General features: G+C 33.6%; 2 protein-coding genes and 1 non-coding gene across 5 annotated transcripts; 1 reads left to right on the top strand and 2 right to left on the bottom strand.

Annotated features, from left to right (window-relative positions):
- Window positions 1-340: 340 nt before the first annotated feature.
- On the top strand, window positions 341-1,277 carry LOC101263005 (uncharacterized). The gene is made up of 2 exons (XR_011213550.1): window positions 341-664; window positions 862-1,277. It is a non-coding gene; the product is annotated as an uncharacterized protein (transcript).
- A 4,567-nt stretch (window positions 1,278-5,844) lies between these two features.
- Window positions 5,845-9,906, bottom strand: LOC101263297 (uncharacterized). Its single transcript, XM_004252863.5, has 2 exons — window positions 7,332-9,906; window positions 5,845-6,786 (listed from the first exon to the last, which is right to left on the bottom strand). Exons 1-2 carry the CDS (start codon window positions 7,855-7,857, stop codon window positions 6,287-6,289), a joined length of 1,026 nt encoding a protein of 341 aa, XP_004252911.1. The 5' UTR covers window positions 7,858-9,906; the 3' UTR covers window positions 5,845-6,286.
- Window positions 9,907-10,585: 679 nt separating this feature from the next.
- Window positions 10,586-18,676, bottom strand: LOC101263592 (glyoxysomal fatty acid beta-oxidation multifunctional protein MFP-a). Of its 3 annotated transcripts, none has more exons than XM_010316409.4 (18): window positions 18,342-18,676; window positions 16,980-17,051; window positions 16,836-16,901; window positions 16,701-16,754; window positions 16,544-16,611; window positions 16,390-16,471; window positions 14,699-14,754; window positions 14,310-14,612; window positions 14,141-14,227; window positions 13,471-13,645; window positions 13,269-13,390; window positions 13,026-13,189; window positions 12,687-12,941; window positions 12,482-12,603; window positions 12,268-12,389; window positions 12,030-12,178; window positions 11,744-11,882; window positions 10,586-10,806 (listed from the first exon to the last, which is right to left on the bottom strand). In XM_010316409.4, exons 1-18 carry the CDS (start codon window positions 18,448-18,450, stop codon window positions 10,771-10,773), a joined length of 2,181 nt encoding a protein of 726 aa, XP_010314711.1. In that variant the 5' UTR covers window positions 18,451-18,676; the 3' UTR covers window positions 10,586-10,770. The 3 variants fall into 3 exon arrangements, with proteins under 3 accessions (XP_010314711.1, XP_004252912.1, XP_069148972.1); XM_004252864.5 differs by having other exon boundaries at window positions 16,701-16,757; window positions 18,342-18,668; XM_069292871.1 differs by lacking the exon at window positions 16,836-16,901 and having other exon boundaries at window positions 16,701-16,778; window positions 16,938-17,051; window positions 18,342-18,533.
- Between the last annotated feature and the right edge of the window lie 1,022 nt (window positions 18,677-19,698).

Below are 19,698 nucleotides of genomic sequence, written 5' to 3'. Positions count from 1 at the left end.
TTATCTTTTTATTTGAGGGTATATTTGTTTTTATATATATATATATATATATATATGTGGGGTGTATATGTTGGTGCGTTTTTAAAAAAATAAAAGTCCTATGTGGGGCGTATATGTTAACACAAGTAGGTCGTGATTACATGAAAGGCCAAAAGAGGTAGCCTTTCTCGTGCCTAGAGGCCACCTACTATTCACGCCAAGTTATAAATTATATACACTAAAAGTCTTTTATTTTGTACTTCTTGTGAATTTAACTTGTGATAGCATGTCAATTATCATTTTCTTTAGATAATTAACTAGTGCTTGTTTTATATTTGACTTGATTATATATGTATATTTTACATTGTTAGTGTATATAAAGTCTCTCTCTTGGTAACTTCTTTTTATATTATATAATATGATGATGCAACGTGGGTGGTTCTTATTGATGGGAAGTTTCTAGGTACTTAAGTCATAATGACCAAGTAGTTTCAATTATACAAGTGGCCTACCATATTGTTCCACTTTTTGACTATCCATTTCTTAGACTTTGTTATATTATTTTCAAGTCTTAGGAATTCTCTTTTAGACTCAAAATGGCTTGCAATATGACAAGAATCATCTCCAAATTCAAGTCTTCTTATTGCCTTGTTGATGGTAGCCTTCCCTTGAATCTTGTTACAAGGTGAGTTGATTTTTTTGTACCTATTCATTATTTTGTTATGAATCTGAAACAAAACATGCAGTAAACAAAATTTCTGTCTTACGAAGGTACGAGTAAACTTTGTTCTCAGATTTTTCTTGTGAGATTATATCGAATATGTTGTTATTATACCGAATATGTTGTTATTATTGTTGTTGACAAAGAAGAAAATATTGTAGGAGAGGGTATTGTGCAACACAAGCAGAAGAAGGGTCGACTAAAAGGGATCATCAACAAAAATTAGTGAAAGATCAGAGTGCAAGTTCTATTTCTTCAGAGTCATCATGGGTACCAGACCCTGTCACTGGATATTACAAGCCTTCAACTCAGACTGAAGAAGGGATTATCAACAAACATAACAACAAGAACACTAACAAACCATAGTTGAAAGAAAAAATCCAAAAGGAAAATGTTACTACTATGTATCAATTCAATTATATATCTATATACTACTAGTAGCTTGATTGTTGTTTCCTGATTTGCTGTGTTATCATTTATTTGTTGTTATTACTTATTTTTTTTCCCATTGTTTTCGTAATGACTTGTTCACAACTGTATTTTCTTTTCATACTTAGCTTTAAAATGCTCTTCTTGAGATGACGGTCTTATTTGAAACATCATCTTTCACTTTCACATGATAGGTGTAAATTCTCGTACACATCAACCTCCTTAGACCCCACTCGTGAAATTACGTAGCATTTCAATGAAATTCTCTCAACCTATTTGTGTATAATCTAAATTGTGTCTATATTGCTTATTTGGCAAAAGATGTAATTGTATTTTTTGAGAGACTAATATAATATACTATAACAATAAACTTCAGTATAAACGTACAAGGCGAGGTTTAGATTTGATAAAATACACACAATCTTATGTTTACTTTTATAAGGTAGAGAGATGGTTTCGATTGACTGTCAACATACCTCCTCATAAAGTTTTTTTCTTGAAAAAAAAAATTCGGATCACCAGAATATGCCAATAATACACGAGAAAACCGCGTAATTCATAAAAGTTGTTCCTTAAATGCAAAAATATGCTTTAAAAATGGCGGAATTATACGTAATACATCATTACGGAGGTTCTCATAGATTTTTTCACAAAACCTTCTGGCGCTAGAAGACATCAATATCAAGGGCGAATACACACAAAAAACTAAGGAAGTTGTCTAATTCCTAAAAATTGATCCCTAAATAAAAAATATACCATAAAAAATGATGGACTATACATAACGCTCTAACAACTTAGTGGCGACTAGAACCGCCGCTAAAACTCTAAAAAGTTGTTGCTAAAGGCCTATTGGCAACCATAACCGCCGCTAAAACTTTAAAAATCTATAGCTAAAAGGTCTAATTAGGGGCGACTTAAAATGCCACTAAAAGTTCTTTTAGTGGCGACTGTATCCGTTGCTAATACTCATAACAGTTGTCACGAAAAGTCCTTTTGAGACTTCTAAAGCCGTCGCTAATATTCATAACAGTTGTGCTAAAGGTCTCTTTTTATGGCGACAAAAATCGCCGCTAAAAGTAATGAACGTTGTCGCTAAAGATACTTTTGTGGCTACTAAAACTGCCGCAAAAAATATGAATGTGGTCGCTAAAAGTCACTTATTGTGGCGACTGAAGTCGCCGCTAAATGTATGAATATCGTCGCTAAAAGTAACTTTTTGCGGCGACTAAAATCGTCGCTAAAAGCTACGAATGTCGTCACTAAAAGTCACTTTTAGTGGCGACTAAAACCGTCGCTAAAAGCTATGAATGTCGTCGCTAAAAGTCACTTTTAGCGCAACTAAAACCGTCGCTAAAAGCTATGAATGTCGTCGCTAAAAGTCGCTTTTAGTGGCGACAGAAACCGTCGCTAAAGGCTATGAATATCGTCGCTAAAAGTCACTTTTAGTGGCGACTAAAACCGTCGGTAAAAGCAATGAAAGTCGTCGCTAAAAATAACTTTTTGTGGCGACAGAAACTGCTGCTGAAATTATTAGAAGTTGTCGCTTAAGTCTAGTAAGGGGCGACTTTAAATGTCGCTAAAGGTCTTCTTTGTGGCTACTTAAACCGCCGCTAAAACTCTTAAAAGTTGTCTCTAAAGGTCCTTTTGGTGGCGGCTACAACCGCCGCTAAAAGTATTATAATTTGTCGCTAAAGGTCTAATTATGGGCGACTTTAAATGTCGCTCAAAGGTTGTTTTGGTGGAGACTATAACTGTTTCTATAACTCTAAAAGTTGTTGCTAAAAGGTGTATACTAGTGACGACTTTAATTGCCGCTGAAACTTTTACATGTTGTGGCAAAAGGTGTTATTAGTGGCGACTTTAAACGGCGCTAGAACTCTTAAAAGTTGTCGCAAAACGTCCACATACCAGTCCATAATCTTAGGTTATAATGACACATACAAACATCCACTTACAAGTAAGTCGAATCCATAGCTCGAAACCAAAAACAAAGGATTATCATGGGAAAAAAATAATGCCTACAGTAAAGAATAAATACTAGTAGTATAATGGTGAAATCTTAGATACATGACAGTGTGATATTCATGCGATAATTACAGACAACTCACACCAAAAAAAAAAAGTTCATCAAGATATATATATATACACACAAGGTTCTTGGTCGAGAATTTTTGTGAACGTTCGTGAAGACCTTATTAATGGTGCGCATTGAACCTGAGGGGTAAACGTCCACATTTTCAAGTTTAAACGAGGCCCAACATAGGAAATATTGAATTCTCCATTTTACATGTGCTATTGTCCATGAATTTTGAGTGATATGTGATTCCGATGGGCTTTCGACCATATTTTAAAGCGTGTGTGCGTTGATCCGAAGGGGAAAACGTCCACATTTTCAAGAATTCAAAGGAGGCTTGGAATAGAAAATAGTGAATTCTTCATTTTATGTGTGCTATAGTCTATGTATTTCAGGTGATATGTGACCAAACATGTTTTTGGCTGAAATTTTTGTAGGCGTCCATGAAGACCTTATTAATGGTGTGCATTGGTCTAGATGGGAAAACATCCACATTTTTAATTTCAAACGAGGCTCGTAAAGGAAAATACCAAATTCTACAATTTACATGTGCTACAGTTCATGAATTTGGGTGATACGTGATCCTGACGAGTTTTTGGTGGAAATTTTTTGTGGGTGACCGCGAAGACCTTATTAATGGCGTGCGTTGGTTTGGAGGGGCAAACATCCTCATTTTCAAGTTCAAAAGAGGTCCAAAACGGAAAATACCAAATTCTCTTTTTATGTTTGTTACAGTCCATGGATTTTGGGTCATATGTGATCCCAATGGATTTTTAACCAAATTTTGTTGTGGGCGTCTGTGAACACCTTATTAATGGTGTGCGTTGGTCCGGAGGGGCAAACCTCCGCATTTTCAAGTTTAAACGAGGTCCGAATCAAGAAATATCAAAATTTTCATTTTACGTGTGCTGTAATCCATGAATTTTAACTTCGATTCCCCATCTAATTTACAGAATACTTCCCGCTATTCATATAAGAAAGAGTGGGTTCAAAGAAGTATTTAAGATCGAAGCAAATGTACATGAGATCTATAGCTCTTATACCAATCTATCACGATCCAATATCTTAGATCATGATGACATCTTCAGACATCCACTAAAAAGTAAGTCAAATTCATAGCCCAAAACCAAAAACAATAGTTCTATCATATATATACAATAAAGAATAAATGCTAGAAGTATAATGGTGAAATATTAGATGCATGACAATGTGATATTCATGCAAAAGGCACAGACAAAACTTACACCAAAAAAATAGTTCTATCATATATATATATATATATAAATCAATTTTTTTTTCTCCAACAGACAAAAAATAAAATAAAATAGTGAGCAGAGACATTTACAGCCTCTTGTGAGTAATCTACAAATCAGGTCATCATGAATGGTTACTTTTATCTACTTGTCCTATTTACACATGTATATATAAGCAAACAAATAATAATCAATATATGAGGTAGAGATAACAATAAGCCAAAAAGTCAGACTTTTACCCTACCATTTTAGATTAAGTTCGTTGTCCAAATGGTCACTCTATTATTACGTTTCGAATATATCAGAGACAACCTCTCTATCTTAAGATAACATTTGTGTACATATTACTTTTCTCGAATCTCATTTATGAAACTATATTGATATATTGTTGTTGTGTACATACCACGATATTTCTAAAAGATTCGAACAATATAACATAATGATTGAAAATTATTTCGTGAAGTCATTTTATGTGACAAAGGCTAAATCAACAATTGAGTGTGAACAGAAAACCTAGTTAAAATAATTATAGAAAAATGACTTTTATGTGATAAAATAACCTAACCAACACTAAGTTACACATGAAATTCTAGCATGTATGCTTAGTTAAGTTAGTGTTAGGTGTCAATTGTCATATGCCCCCTTGATTTTTAAAACCTTTTTGGCATGTGTTTTCCATCTACCAAACATGTGATACTATTTTGACTTGGATCTTAAAGACTTGAAGATTATTCTAAAATAAACCTTTTTTAAAACATGATTAGTTGTGTCCACCAATTCTTGCACATGAGTGAGTAACTTGTTCTTTATAGATCTATTGGCTTTTTGGCTTCTAGCTTTTTGGCCAACTAGAAAAGTAGGCATATAAATTAGTCATGAGACTCCTAGATAGAGACATTTAGATGTAAAAAGGGTTCCAAAATTTCATAACAAAAAATATACTTTAATTATTATGATTCCCTTTACTCACATCATTGTCAATCAAGATTTGAAAGTTTGGTATGGAAAATAATTTATAGGTGTGGCTTATTGATCAATAAATAGAACGAAAAAATATCGAGATCAGAACTTCAATTCCTATACAAACAAAAAAAATTGTTGGATACTTTGGTTAGAAGAGTTATTCGATATCTTTGTTAGCGCGAGATAATAAGCAGAGGCAAATATAGCCTACAAACTCATACTAAATAAATATAATACTAAATTTTGAAACCAATAAATAGAATGAGTTGTAGTTAAATCATGAATTTGCCTATGATAGCAAGTATTTTGTGAGATAAGGTATTCAACAAAACAATCGAGATGAACACAAGCTGACCATACATGAATTGTTATAAGAGTTGTACAAAATTATGTCTTCATGTACAACAAAGAAGGAAACAACATGATTTGATTGGAATTGCTCTTATTGAAAATCATTACAAACAATTGATCAAACAAAAAGAAGAGAACTCATTCTTTAATCATCTCTATGCCCAAAAACTACAAAAGATTTGAATTCAACTCAATCATCATCATTCTACATTGCGATACAAAAGTGATAATTATGAGAAATCAACATCCACCTTACAACATGACCAAAAAAAAAGAAGGAAGAGCTCTAATAAACAGTGATGAATCAGAGAAATTAGTTGACAAAACATAAACATAGTTTCTACACAAGATTATAATCCAAATTTGTGTAGTAGTATCAGTAGTAGTAGTAGCTTGGAGGAATCAAATCAATCTTACGGCTTCAACGCCTCATTCTTTCTGGATCAATAGCTCCAATCCCCGCCTGCTCAAAACGTTAGCGTCTTTCACTTAAATTAGATTAAAAAAAGTTTCTTTCTAGCTGCTAACTGTCAACAGAGAAGGAATTGCATCCAAGTTTGGAGTAGCATTCTTGTTATCATTTGAATTTGAATCTTCTCTTTTCACACTTGATGATGTTTTGCTAAAAGCTCTCATTGGACTTGCTAATGCCCATCCCCAATTCTTGCTTCTTCCATTAGCAATATGATGGGATTTTCCGTTCAGATTATTTACTTCAGAAGAAACCAAGTATGATAATATGCCACCACAGTTGACTCTTTCTTTATGATGAACAGATGAAAATCTTGGTTTGCTTTCTCTTTGTGACTCGATTCTTCTTAATGTGCAATCTCCAAAACCTGTCGAGATTTTTTCAAATAAATCACCTGAGAAACTCCTACTTCCACAACCAACAGATCTTGATCTTGCTACTTTATTGTTAAATGAAGTCTCATTAGGACTCTCATTCTCTTCCACTACAACAACCTCTTCTTTCTTCTTCTCCCTTGATGTTTTAGAACTATTCATAGATGATCCTGTTGAAGACGCAATTAAGTAAATAAAAATGTTCTAAATGATAACTGATATGATGGTTACACAATACTAATAGAGAGGAAAAGAAAGAAGTCCGGTTTTTGAGTCTCATTGTCATCGACTTGTCAAAAAGAATTTACATTTCTTTATCAACTTAAACGTTCAGATAAAAGTATTACACACTTCAACCTGATAACAAAGCAGACCAAACTACAATGACCAAAAGAATCATTCCAACTACTTTTAAAGGCAAGATTTAGCTCACTCAACTAACAGGAGACATTATATTAAGCTAGTGTTCAGCTTTTCTCCAAGTAAAATGAATGTTCAAACACAACTTCAAGTTTCAAAAACTTAAAGTTTCAAATTTCAACTTCAAAATCTATGTTCTAACAAGAGGTACGAGTCAGATAATTTCCACATGCTCAGTCCATGAAAAAGAATAAGACCAGTACATAAGGGGCGTGTTAAGTATATGATTAAGTAAATACACATAATGCTTCTATCAAACATCTTAAACTTTTAAACGAGACGACGCTTTTTTTACCTGTGGAAGAATAATGCTTTGAGGATGAGTAATGAAGAAAAGACCAGAACCCTTTTCTGTGAGGACCATAATCTTCACTTTCATTAGCTTCCAAGAAATGCAAATGATTTCTTGGGGTTGTAGTTGACTTACTTCTCTTAAAAACAATGCCAGAATCTGAACCAGAACTTGCCATATTAACATTAACATTACTATTACTACCCTTCTTCAAAAAATGCATTTTTGATTTCCTAATATTGTTTTCATAAGGATGATAGTTCACACAATCAGTGGTGTTTTTGATAGTTGTTGGGACTTGTAGGGTTGTTGTAGTAGTGGAAGAAGTAGCTACAGAATCAGATCTTGAACTAGAGGAGGAAGAAGAAGAAGGGAAAATGGAAAAAGAAAAAGAGGAAGAAACCAACTTTCCAAGTTTTTCTTGAAGGCAAAAAGCACAGATCCCACCTGGGGAACTGTTTTTATAAGGATGATTCATACATTGCATATTCCCATCACCTATATCTTCTTTAATCCCTTCCATTACCATTTTCACAGCAAAAATGGGGAAAAATTGAATCTTGATAAACCCCAGATGACAAAACACACACCTACTGTCAAAATGAAGTTAAAAAAAACTGAATCTTGATAAGCACCAGTTGACAAAACAGACACACTATGAAAAGGGGAAAAGATTAAATATTGATAGACCCCAGTTGATGAAACGCACACACAAATGCACACACTGTGAAAATGGAAAAAAGATTGAAACTTGTTAAAGCCCCTAGATGACAAAACACACCTATGAAAAGGGGGGAAAGATTGAATCTTGTTAAAGCCTAGTTGACAAAACACACCTATGAAAAGGGGAAAAGATTGAATCTTGATAAACCTCACCTGACAAAACACACACACACACTATGAAATGGGGAAAAAAATTGTATCTTGATAAACCCCAGTTGACAATGCACACACTATTAGAATGAAGCAACAAGATTGAATCTTGATAAATCCCAGCTGACAAAACACACACAAATGCACACACTGTGAAAATAGAAAAAAATATTGAATCTTGATAAAGCCTAGTTGACTATGAAAATGGGGAAAATATTGAATCTTGATAGACCCCACTAAACAAAACATACACACACAGTGAAAATGGGGGCAAGCACTGAATCTTGATAAACCCCAGCTGACAAAACACACACACACACTCTGTTATATGCTTTAGTTTCTATTCTTGATGCATATAATGTTGAAAGCCACTACTAGAGCTCAACTTCAATGGATTGATCTATATTTTTACAGGATTAAGCTTGTATAGTATAGTATAAATAAAAAAAAGAGAAATATGGAGAGAAACTGGAGAAGCACAAATATGGTCAAACGGACAAAGGTGGTGTAAAGTGAGTGCAAAAATAGAAGAGTTGTGGCATTGAAGCAAGGAGAAAATGTTACTCCCCAAAAGCACATGGAATCCTGACTAGGCTCTATAATTTAAAATATTCAATATAATCTCGTAATTATTTTTGATAAATCCTCGATTTAGATAAGAATATTATAAAATAATTTTTTAAAAATAACAAAAATAAAGAAGCGAATACAAAATATATGCATAACATACATAAACAAAATTATAATTGTAACAAAAAAATAAGATAGTTCAAGAAAAAAATTAATATTACCATACACGATATGAAAACATAGGATACCCTAGTTATTTTTATTAAATTGTCAGTCTTGTTATACATCAAAGAGACATATCGAACGTTTAGAAGTGTATTGGATGAGTTAGGGAGTTAAATGAATATAATATAATCCATATACCATATTATATCAAATATAATATACGAGTGAAAATATTTTGAGATGATTTTTAGAAAATAATATTTTTTTTAACGTGTTAAAATATATTATACGGTAAAAGAAAAGGCTATGTAGTGTATATATCCATCAGTGGATCTAGAGTATGTAATATTGAAATTATTTGAATTTAATATTTTCGATACAAAATAAAAATTTATACATAAGCATTTACTAAAATATTAGTATCAAGAAGTGCTTCGTATTTGGGTTCAAATTCCTCGTGTGAATGCTGTTTCATGATATTCCTGATTGAAAGATTATATGATCTGTTTCTTAACGTATGCATGTGTTTCGATAGTAAAAAAATTAATTCATAAAAATATGATTTATCGAAGTTTGAGGAAGTTAATAACATGTATATTTTTCAAAATATTTTCAATCTTTTATTCGTTTGTCTTTTGTGTTTTAGTATAATATTAAGATGTACATGATGAATCTGACACTCAAAACCAACAGCTGTTTCATATAGCATGGACCATCTTGCTTGCACACGATGCAAGATTTGTAAAATGTTGTTGACTTGTTATCACCACTCAATATTATTTTATTTATATAGAGAGAGACCAAATGATCAATACTTATTATTATTATTATTATTGATGTTTTAGAGTTATAAAATTAGGATTTTTTTTTCTTTATATACATGATAATTTTTTTGAATTTGATTGACAAATATGAATAATCTGAAACTTAGTGAGTTTTTCGAAAATAATGACTCACCAGATTTGTTATAACAAATGTCAATTTAATGTTTTAGGATCATGAATTTGATTATTTTGTGTCTATTAATTGATGTACATGCAAATTCTTTTAAAATCTAATTAACAGATTCTGATTAACTTGAAATTTAGTGAATCCATTGGAAATGGTACACTCACCAATACTCACCGTGATAAACATAATTTATTTGGGCTTTTTGAGGTAGTGAATTCTGTATTAATATATTTCATTTTTCACTAATTTTTTAGAATATGATGATTAACTTGATGATTAACTTGAAATTTGATGGATCGAACGAAAATAATATGATTGTTAATACTCACCATGTTCTCCTTGACAAACATCATTTATTCCAACACATTTAATAATAAACATTCCTTACTTGCAATTTCTAATTCTCTTTATCTTCTTATTCAATTTTCCTACTTCGATTTCCGATTGTGAATTTTCATCTTTATAAGTTAGATTCTTAAATAACATTAAGAAATGACCCTTTAAATTTAAATTTTAATTCTGAAATTACTTCTACCTTAAAGTAATGAATGATTTTTCATATCATGACTTTTCAAATTCTTTCATTATGAGATTTATAATTACGATTAAAAGTTATATAATTTCTACATTAAAGTGATGAATGACATTCCATATCATAATTTATCAAATTCTTCCATTATGAAATTTATGATTACGACTAAAAGCAATATAAATGTTCTCATTTATTAATTTAGTAGGGGAGCAAAATAATAATTCAACTTTGTGATCCAAACTTGTAATGATATATGCTTATTGACTCTTCCTTGCCAAATCCTATTAGCTGACCAGAGTAAGAAAATAACGAAGCTTCGAAGTGGAAGAACGCTCACTAGCATTGCTCATCTTACAAGCGCGACTTGGCTGAATCTGTTGCAGCATTCTGCAATGACCACAACAAAAATGAATATATCAGTAAATATTTTCGAGCAGATGAGTGGGAGAACAGTTGATATATCTGACGTGGATATGACATGTCAATTATATAAAGGAGAATGAGGTACACACATGGTTGAAGTGGCTTAAAAATCACATTTTAGTTGAGTTTAAGGATCCAAATGACAAAGGAATAAGCAAAAGAGTTCATAATACAAACTGATACAAGTTTAACAAATCACCAGACCATTTCGCCTTATTTATATGGAAAGTTTTACACCCAAACCCCGTTAACCAGAAACTCAAACATGGTTCGTTCCACTTCATTACACTAATAACCCGAACTCCGAACCTAGTGTTTATAGATTAGGGTCTTTATCACTAAGCTATCTCTATAGTCTAATGATGAGATGTTCTTCTTTTGGTACACCGCATTTGATACATCTGGTTAATGATTATAACACTCGCTAGTCCCCACAGTATTCAGGATCATCTAGTGATAACATATTAGTGCTTTTACGTGACTACTAATGTTACTGACGTCCAGTTGCTAATGATTATAACATTCGCTAGTCCCCACACTATTCAAGATCATCTAGTGATAACATATTAGTGCTTTTACTTGACTAATGTGACCTTGTATTCAACAGCGAAGGATGTGTGTCAATGAAAATGATGGCCTCATGGCTGATCTGAGCTGCAGTCTAGTATGTGCTGCAGACAGCGAATGGGAACCTAGTCCACTAAGCAAACAAAGGAAACAAGACACATCCACTCGGTTGTAGAATAATAGAACAAAGGGTTGATAATTGCAGCTGCTGTGACAGAATAAAGTAGGAGATCTAAACGAAACATTACAAAGAGGTCTATGAGATTGGCTCAAACATTTCAAAACCCACATGAATCCCGGAACATATAACAATAATAGAACTCAAAACACTCACCAGAGGAGCCCCCTTGGAAGCTCTTTCAGCTAGGTAGGAACAAGGCTTGAAAAAGTCTCCATACATTCTTGACCACTCATCCAATCGTGAACAGATGTATTTGGATCCAAGAGTGTCTGCCCAGAATATGATCCCTCCTCTGGCGAAGAAAGTAGACAAATCTTTCTTATTAAACAAGAAAACTTTTCTTAGTAGAATCAAGTCTCTTTTTACATGTTCCTGGGACAGAGTTCACTTTGGGGGGATTTGTTTTATTGACAAACAGAAAAATGTTTCTGAAAGAAACCTGTAAGGAGGGAATCCCATGCCCATAATGGCAGAAATGTCAAGATCAGAAGATTTAACCGCTATGCCTTCTGCAAGCACTCTGCAGGCTTCATTTACCACAGGGAAGAAAATCATCTCTATGATATCCTTGTCCGAGAGTTTTGCCATCTGTCGAGTTCAAAACAATTGAGTAAAAACTGAAAATAGTCTCAAGAGTAGTATTAGTCAACTACGAGGAGGGAGGGAGGGAGAGAAACCTTAGGGTCAATGGTAACACCAGACATCTCTCTTGCCTTCTCAATATATTTCTTTATTTCTGGATCTGGGCTCGCTTTACGTCTGTCGTCATACACATAAAACCCTCTCCGAGTAGTTTCACCTAAAGTGTATCAAATGTCCATTCATAAATGTTTTCAAATTGTATTTTTCACTAAACAATCTGACCGGCATTTCAAAATATAGGAAACATACCAGCCCTTTTATCTTCTTGCATGAGCGGTATCAACATTGATTTGTAAGTTCTCTCCGGGAAATTCATCACAAATTGCCCACCAGTGGCAATTGCAACACCAAAACCAACAAGATCACATAATCTGCATAGGTAAACCAAACCTTTAAAGCCAGGACAACTTAACAGCCATGCAAATCTAACCCAACAGCACTGTTTTCTTTTTACCTGAAGGGGCCCATTGGCATGCCAAATTTCGTAATGACCCTATCTATGCGAAAGACGTCCGCTCCACGTTCGACTAGCAAAAGGGCAGCTTGGGTGTAAGGAAAGAACATTCTATTCACAGCAAAACCAGTGCAGTTCCCAACCACTACAGGGGTCTTCCTTATCTTCTTGCCAACATCAAGCAAGTCAACAATTACTTGGGGCGATGTCTTTTGGGTGCGGACGATTTCCAACAATGGCATCACATGAGCCGGACTGCACCACCCACCAATCGATCAATTTGACAGAACTATCAAGAGAAGTGCAACAAAAAAAATTCACAGTTCCAGAAAATATTACCTGAAAAAGTGAGCTCCAATAATACGATCTTGAGATTTGGTCTTTTCCCCAATCAAATTCAAGTCAATCGTAGAAGTGTTGCTTCCTAGAATGCAATGCGGAGGGCAGTACTTCTCAAGATCTGCAAATATTTGCTGCTTTAGAGATACATTCTCGATGACAGCCTGTTACACATATTAAGAGTAAGGCAAAGTAAGATACCAAGGAAAATCAGAGAGTTTATCCTATAATGAGAATACTGACCTCAATGACCATGTCCACGTCTCTAAAATCTTCATAATCCAGAGCACCCTTGAGTAGGGAGAGAGTTTTTTCAAACTTCTCTGGACTCATTTTCCCTTTCTTGACACTACTTTGCAAATTGGCTGAGAAATTAAATTATTGTATTAGTCACAAGCCATAACAAGTATAAGCCGATCATATCAAAGCAAGACAATGGTTTTACCTTTTACTCTACCCAACCCAGCCTGTAGGAATTTGTCATTAACTTCTTTCAAGATCACCGGGTAGTTACTAAGAAGCAATGCAGTCGCAATTCCAGAACCCATTAAACCTCCTCCAAGAATTGCGACCTTTTTTATGCGTCGCGGTTTTAATCCTAAGTCAGTTACCCCTGGAACCTGCTTGTGTGATGAAAGGAGTAGGAAGAATCAAGAGGTTAGAGTTGAAGACTGACAAGGATGAACAATATCACAAACTGTTTGACACGCAAATCGTTCAGATTTCATTGTTTAATGTTAATACGTATCAACTTATGCAATAATCAATCATCATAGCCTCACATATTCAATTAAGAATACAACTGGTGTACATATACAGACAATGAAATTGCGAAGTCTGTACTAATTTCTGGAATAAAACATAGCTTTGATTATGTTTGGTATAGCAAACATACAAAGTTATCTAGTGTTGAATAAGTTTACAGTTTCCAGGAATTGGGTCCATTATAGCATTACAAAGACTAGAGGTTCTCCTCAGATCCATATGAACTCAAAATAAACACCGAGTTTTATTAAAAAGGAATAAGAAAACAAACTAAAATTTTTGAAATGCTATTTACAATCAGGTTGAAATATACGACAATAATTTCTAAGTAAAGTATTTAACTCATTAACCTTTGTGGTTGCACGCTGAGCAAAGAAAACGCTGACCAAGGCCTTGCAGGTGTCGGAATGTAGAAGACTTTGGAATGCTTCAGCCTCCTGCAAATACCAACAATATTTTAGACAATACAAGTTATAAAATTAACCCCAAAGCACAAGAGGAATAGAGCCAGAAGTAAACCTTCCAAAGCCCAGCACGTGGGCCAGACACTATACCCTCTTCAACAACATCAATGACAACTAAGGGATGCTGGAGGTTAGGAGCCTGTCTGCGAGTTTGAACTCTTGCAAACTTTAATACTTCCCTAGCCTCACCAAGAGGTTCTATCTTGTCAGTTTTGTGAAGACTGGCAACCCAAGGCTTTCTGCACTCCAAAATATCAAGAGCCCACTTACGAGCAGTATCCAATAATTGGTTTGATGGAACTACAGCGTCAACAAGGCCCAGATTAACAGCTTCCTCTCCTTTAACAGGCTTTGATGTCTAGATTGATATATTAGAGCAAGAGGGTCAGAAGCAACCATAGCGCAAAAATATGGACTCATAACTTAAAGCAAATGGCAGCTTACTAGCATCATTTCAAGGGACTTAGCAAGACCTACGAGGCGGGGGAGGCGCTGAGTACCTGAATAGTGCAGATAAAATGAGATAAAGGAAGAAATATGGTATTGGATTATAGAGCAAAGTGGTATGAGTACTGCTTATGATAAGGATCATATGCTTTGGATCCAAGGATTACCAACAAAATAAATAAATAAATATTTTTAAAAAGGGAGTTCCAGGATTTAATTAAAGTTTTGCTAGTGATTAGATCGGACTTTTAATAATTTGAATACCGCTTAATCTAGACATAAGGTACCTAAAATATAAAATGTTCCCTTATATATTAATTTAAGACATACGTGAGCTTGTTTAAGTACAAGAGCAATTAGCTTCAGTACATGGTTCATTAGATTTCTGCATGTCCTGTGATGATAACCAGTTTTTTCCATGAAACCATGCAGCATGTGCACGGTTTCTTAGTAGGAGACACTGTTTTCATATTTATTAACTTCTTAGACTATCTCTACAAAAAAAATTTGATTATCTTCACAGACCCCAATAAATTTATATGCTCCGCAAGGATGGTGAACCAGGTTATGATATTTACTAGTCTTACAAAACTAAGACTTTATTAGTGTTGACTATGAGGACGTGTCTTGCACCAGTCTATGAAGAAAACACACCAAATTCAAGGCCAATTATTCACGTGTTTCAATTTTCTCCTTTTAGATAATGGTCGTCTCCAGAACAGCTTGCTCGCGCCTTGGCTATTCCACGAGGTACCAGCTACCTCCTATTAGCACATGTACCAGGTAATACTACCCACAAAGGATTAGGTGAATGAGAAAAAATGACCTGGTGTAGTTTGACTCTAGACGCCATGGTTCTCCTCTGACTCCATTAACCACTAGGCTACACCCTGGGTGTGACCATGTATTCATGTCTTACTAGTATCTGATAAAGTATGCTTGGATAAATTGGGTATGAATTTTTAAATGAATAAACCTTTTTAAATGGATAAATTGGGTCTCAGAGGATGGACTTCTTTTAATGAACACAACAAACATTGGAGAGATGATTAAACTTTTAGGAGAAGGTTTAGAAATTACACATTCCAAGGTGTATTCTCCATAAACTAATAATGATCAAGGGGTTGAAGCAACGGTTTACGTGTTTTTTTATCAGGGAAATATTTTAATAAATAACATCCTTTACGTAGCACTTAGATGTTTAAATTACCATTTATGTAAAGATAACTGGAGTTGGACATTAAGGTTAGGTAATGCGCTTGAACATACTGAATTTCAGCTTTTACAACTTTCTTTGAAAAGAAAACAGAAATTCACGATTCATAAAATAGGATTTGGTAAAAGCTGATAGCATTCATGTTCTTTTTCAATATTTTTGTAATGATGATTTATAAGTGCTTCTCGCAATATTACTTTTTTAGCCTAATGATGAAGGCTATGCATACCTTTTTAGCCTATGAAGAAGTTTTAATTGAAAAAGGTCATACATGTTTATATTATTCCCCATAGTTTTATTAAAAATTAAGAGTGAAACGCATATAAGGCACAATGCGCTCACTCATAAACAACAATATACAAGCTTTGATCGATAGGAAGTGAAAAAACCGGTCACCCAAAGCTGATGGTAAATTCAGAAAAAATAAATAAAGAGAAAATAACAATTTAAGCATACAGACAAGCTTGCTTACCTCCAAACCCTGGAAGTATACCAAGTTGAAGTTCTGGCAATCCAAGTTGTGCATTGGGAGTAGAAATTCGTGCATGACAAGCCTGATTTTAACATATAAGGAGTCAGCAACTGATTAACAGGATAAGATGTAGAGAAATATAACTTGTATATACCATTGCAACTTCTAGTCCTCCACCTAGAGCCAGACCATCAATTGCCGCCACAGAAGGTTTTCTTGCAGCTAACATCAAATATAAATCAGCAAATATAGACACGTTTTAAACTGCACCAAAAGCTTTAAGTAAGAAGATCAAAACCCTAAAGGCTCACCTTCAACGGTGTCAGTCAGGATCTCCACTGATATAAACCCAGGCTTTGGTGATTCTACTGTGAGCATACTGAAGTTAGCTAAGAAAACTCTTGCAGCACCATATAATAGAAAATAAGCAAAACAGAAATGTATACCTGTTCCTCCCTGCAGTTTACCGAAGGCACTGATATCAAAACCACCAGAGAACTTGCCATTTGCGCCTGTAAATGTTTACACATTCAAGGTTAATATTTCACCAAATTGGATATATGAAGAGACTGTGATCTCTTGGCATTTACCTATCACAACAATTGCTTTCACATCATCCCTTCTTAAGGCCTGATCGTAGTTCTCTTTCAAGCTATACAGCACTGAAAAGAAATTGCAATAGTATCAAAATGAATTATTGATCAAAGTATTGAGCATCAAATTTGGAAAATCACGGAGCTACATTATAAGGAAAAGACAAGCTTTTCTTATACAGTTATGCTGACCTCTTTTCCAAAATTAAACTCAAGAAGTAGCAGCTTTAGTAACTTTCAAATAGTTACATCTACCAATATCAACAATTTATAATATGTTGTATAACGCAAATGTTAATCAACTCCGCTAATCCAAAATTAGTTGGATCAACTATAAAAATCATATATAGTCATTCCATTCTAAAACACATATCTTAATAACACTAGCAATAGATCATTAATAGATCTTCGCACATGCTTCCAACAAAGAACTCCCTCAATCAACACTAAGCAGAAGAACTGGCAGCCAAGCTTAAAGGAAACTACCAAGTGCAAGGCACATCGTATAGCATATGGATGAAAACATTGCATAATTCTTGTAATATGTTTGTGCATGGAGGTCGCGGATTAGAGTAGAAGGTTATTAGGTAATTGAGTGTTATCTAACTTTTATCCGGGCTAGGTTTTCTGGTAGTTTGGTACACTATACATGTTTTTCTTTCCTTACCAAGAATTAGTAGCATTTTTCTCATAGTTATTGATTCATGTTACTACCTATTGTTTCTATTGCTTCAACCATTCCATTATTTGGATGTTGTTACTGTTCTTTTCCTACAAAGGCTAGGTGATATTTTCCTTATGATTTACTATATCCTCTTTGATTCTGTATTTTTCTTTCTGTATGTTTCTTTTCTACTGGCTTTGATATGTGTTACTCAAACAATTTCTCTACATTAAGATAGAAGTAAGGTCTGCATAAACTCTACCATCCTCAAACCCCACCGGTAGAATTACACACCTATAAATCATATATATTCATGATTATTTGAACAAAGAGAAAATAACAATAGCATTTGAAGCATTTAATCACGCCTCATCGCAAACTAAGCTAAACTCTGACATAATAAATGATATGTTTCCATTTGACCTACTAAAGCCAATTAACATTTTAAGAATTGATCCTCTTTTTCTGCAATAGTGATTTCCAAGCCAGTTTGTGCTTACCTCAACTAAGTCCACCAATACCTAACAACAATATCCACCGACAGAAAATATAACTTCGTAATTTTACCTCGCATCATTCAGAGGATTGATTAATAGTTCAACTACTTTAACAAATCCATCAATAATTTGCAAATACGAGTGAAAAATATTGAGAATATGAGATCAGTGAGATCTACAAAAGCGCTTTTAACGTACCATCTAATGCGAGAGAATTGACTGGAGGATTGATAATTGTAATGACGGCAACTCCATCAGCTCCAACTTCAATCGTAGTTCTTCCTTTTGGATTGCTACTCTTACTCATTTTTTTGCTCGGAAAATGAAAATTCCGGTGAAATTTAAATGGGAATGTGATCGGAGAGAGATGAATTTGTCGAGAGAGAAGTGATATTTATTAGGGAGAGAGGTGTCGTGAAGAAAACGTGAACAATGACGTAAGGCAGTGTTTGGATGATAACAAAAAAAGATAAGGATTGTAACAGTCAATATTTAGAAAGAAGGAAGATTATTTTTTTTTCCCTTCCTTAGATAATTCATTTACACCTTAATTAAGGGGTCGTTTGGTTCGGAATTGTATACTTGTTCCATTTTGATTTATGTGATATTGGTCGAATCGTTATTGAAAGTGTGTTTGGTATGAGAGAAAATGGTGTTTTTAAAAAATATTTTCTTGATAAATAAGGTAATTTTTTGTTTACTTTTGGGAATCCACATCAATACGATGAAAATGAAGGATCCACGATAATGACAGAACTTGAATAATCGATTTATTTGTCAAGCAGATTTTGCCTTCAATTACTTTAGAATTTGATAAGTAAGCAAGAAGATATTATCACAAAAATATTTATATGCTATCTAACAAAATACTATGAAGGTGAGATGAGATGGGTAGTTAGGATTCAGGTGTGGCGAGGGTGAGATGGTCAAGCGTCGAGTCGAGGGTATTGAAAGGATTGAAAGACAATACGCTTCATAAGTCACTTGCGCAACTTGTATTCCAAACGTTTGATAGTGAAAGTCATTTTCCAAACATAGAAAAATAAGTACACATTTTTTATTAATTTTCTCTGCGATCAAACACACCCTTAGTTTAAAAAATTATGATCTAAATCATTCCTTAACTATTTGTGTGGTTATATTATTTTACTAAATGTAAAAAGAAATTTTTAAAGTTAAATTATTTATAATTATATAAATATGACTTCTTTTTTCGAACAAATAATAATAAAGAAATATGTCGCATAAATTAACGTAAAAGAGTAATATATTGGATTACAATATTAAATTATTTGATACATATATAATTTTAAGAATATGTGAGCATAATATAGGTATTTGATTATATACTAGATAAAAATTGAATGAGTTTTTTAATTTTTATTTGATCTTGATTTTTGTAAATGGTTTTGGATATCTTATCCGATTAGTAATTTAGGAATTATTTATTCCATATTAAAAGAAGATACTATGTCTATGATCTAATTAATTTTAAAATTGATAATCTTGGAATCAAATCTAATTAAATGCATATAAAATATGAAATTATTTTGTA

The sequence above is a fragment of the Solanum lycopersicum genome, chromosome 12 (assembly GCF_036512215.1).
Source record: "Solanum lycopersicum chromosome 12, SLM_r2.1".
Taxonomy (NCBI): domain Eukaryota; kingdom Viridiplantae; phylum Streptophyta; class Magnoliopsida; order Solanales; family Solanaceae; genus Solanum; species Solanum lycopersicum.
Note: the sequence above shows the minus strand (reverse complement) of the source record. Positions and strands in the feature narration are given on the sequence as shown.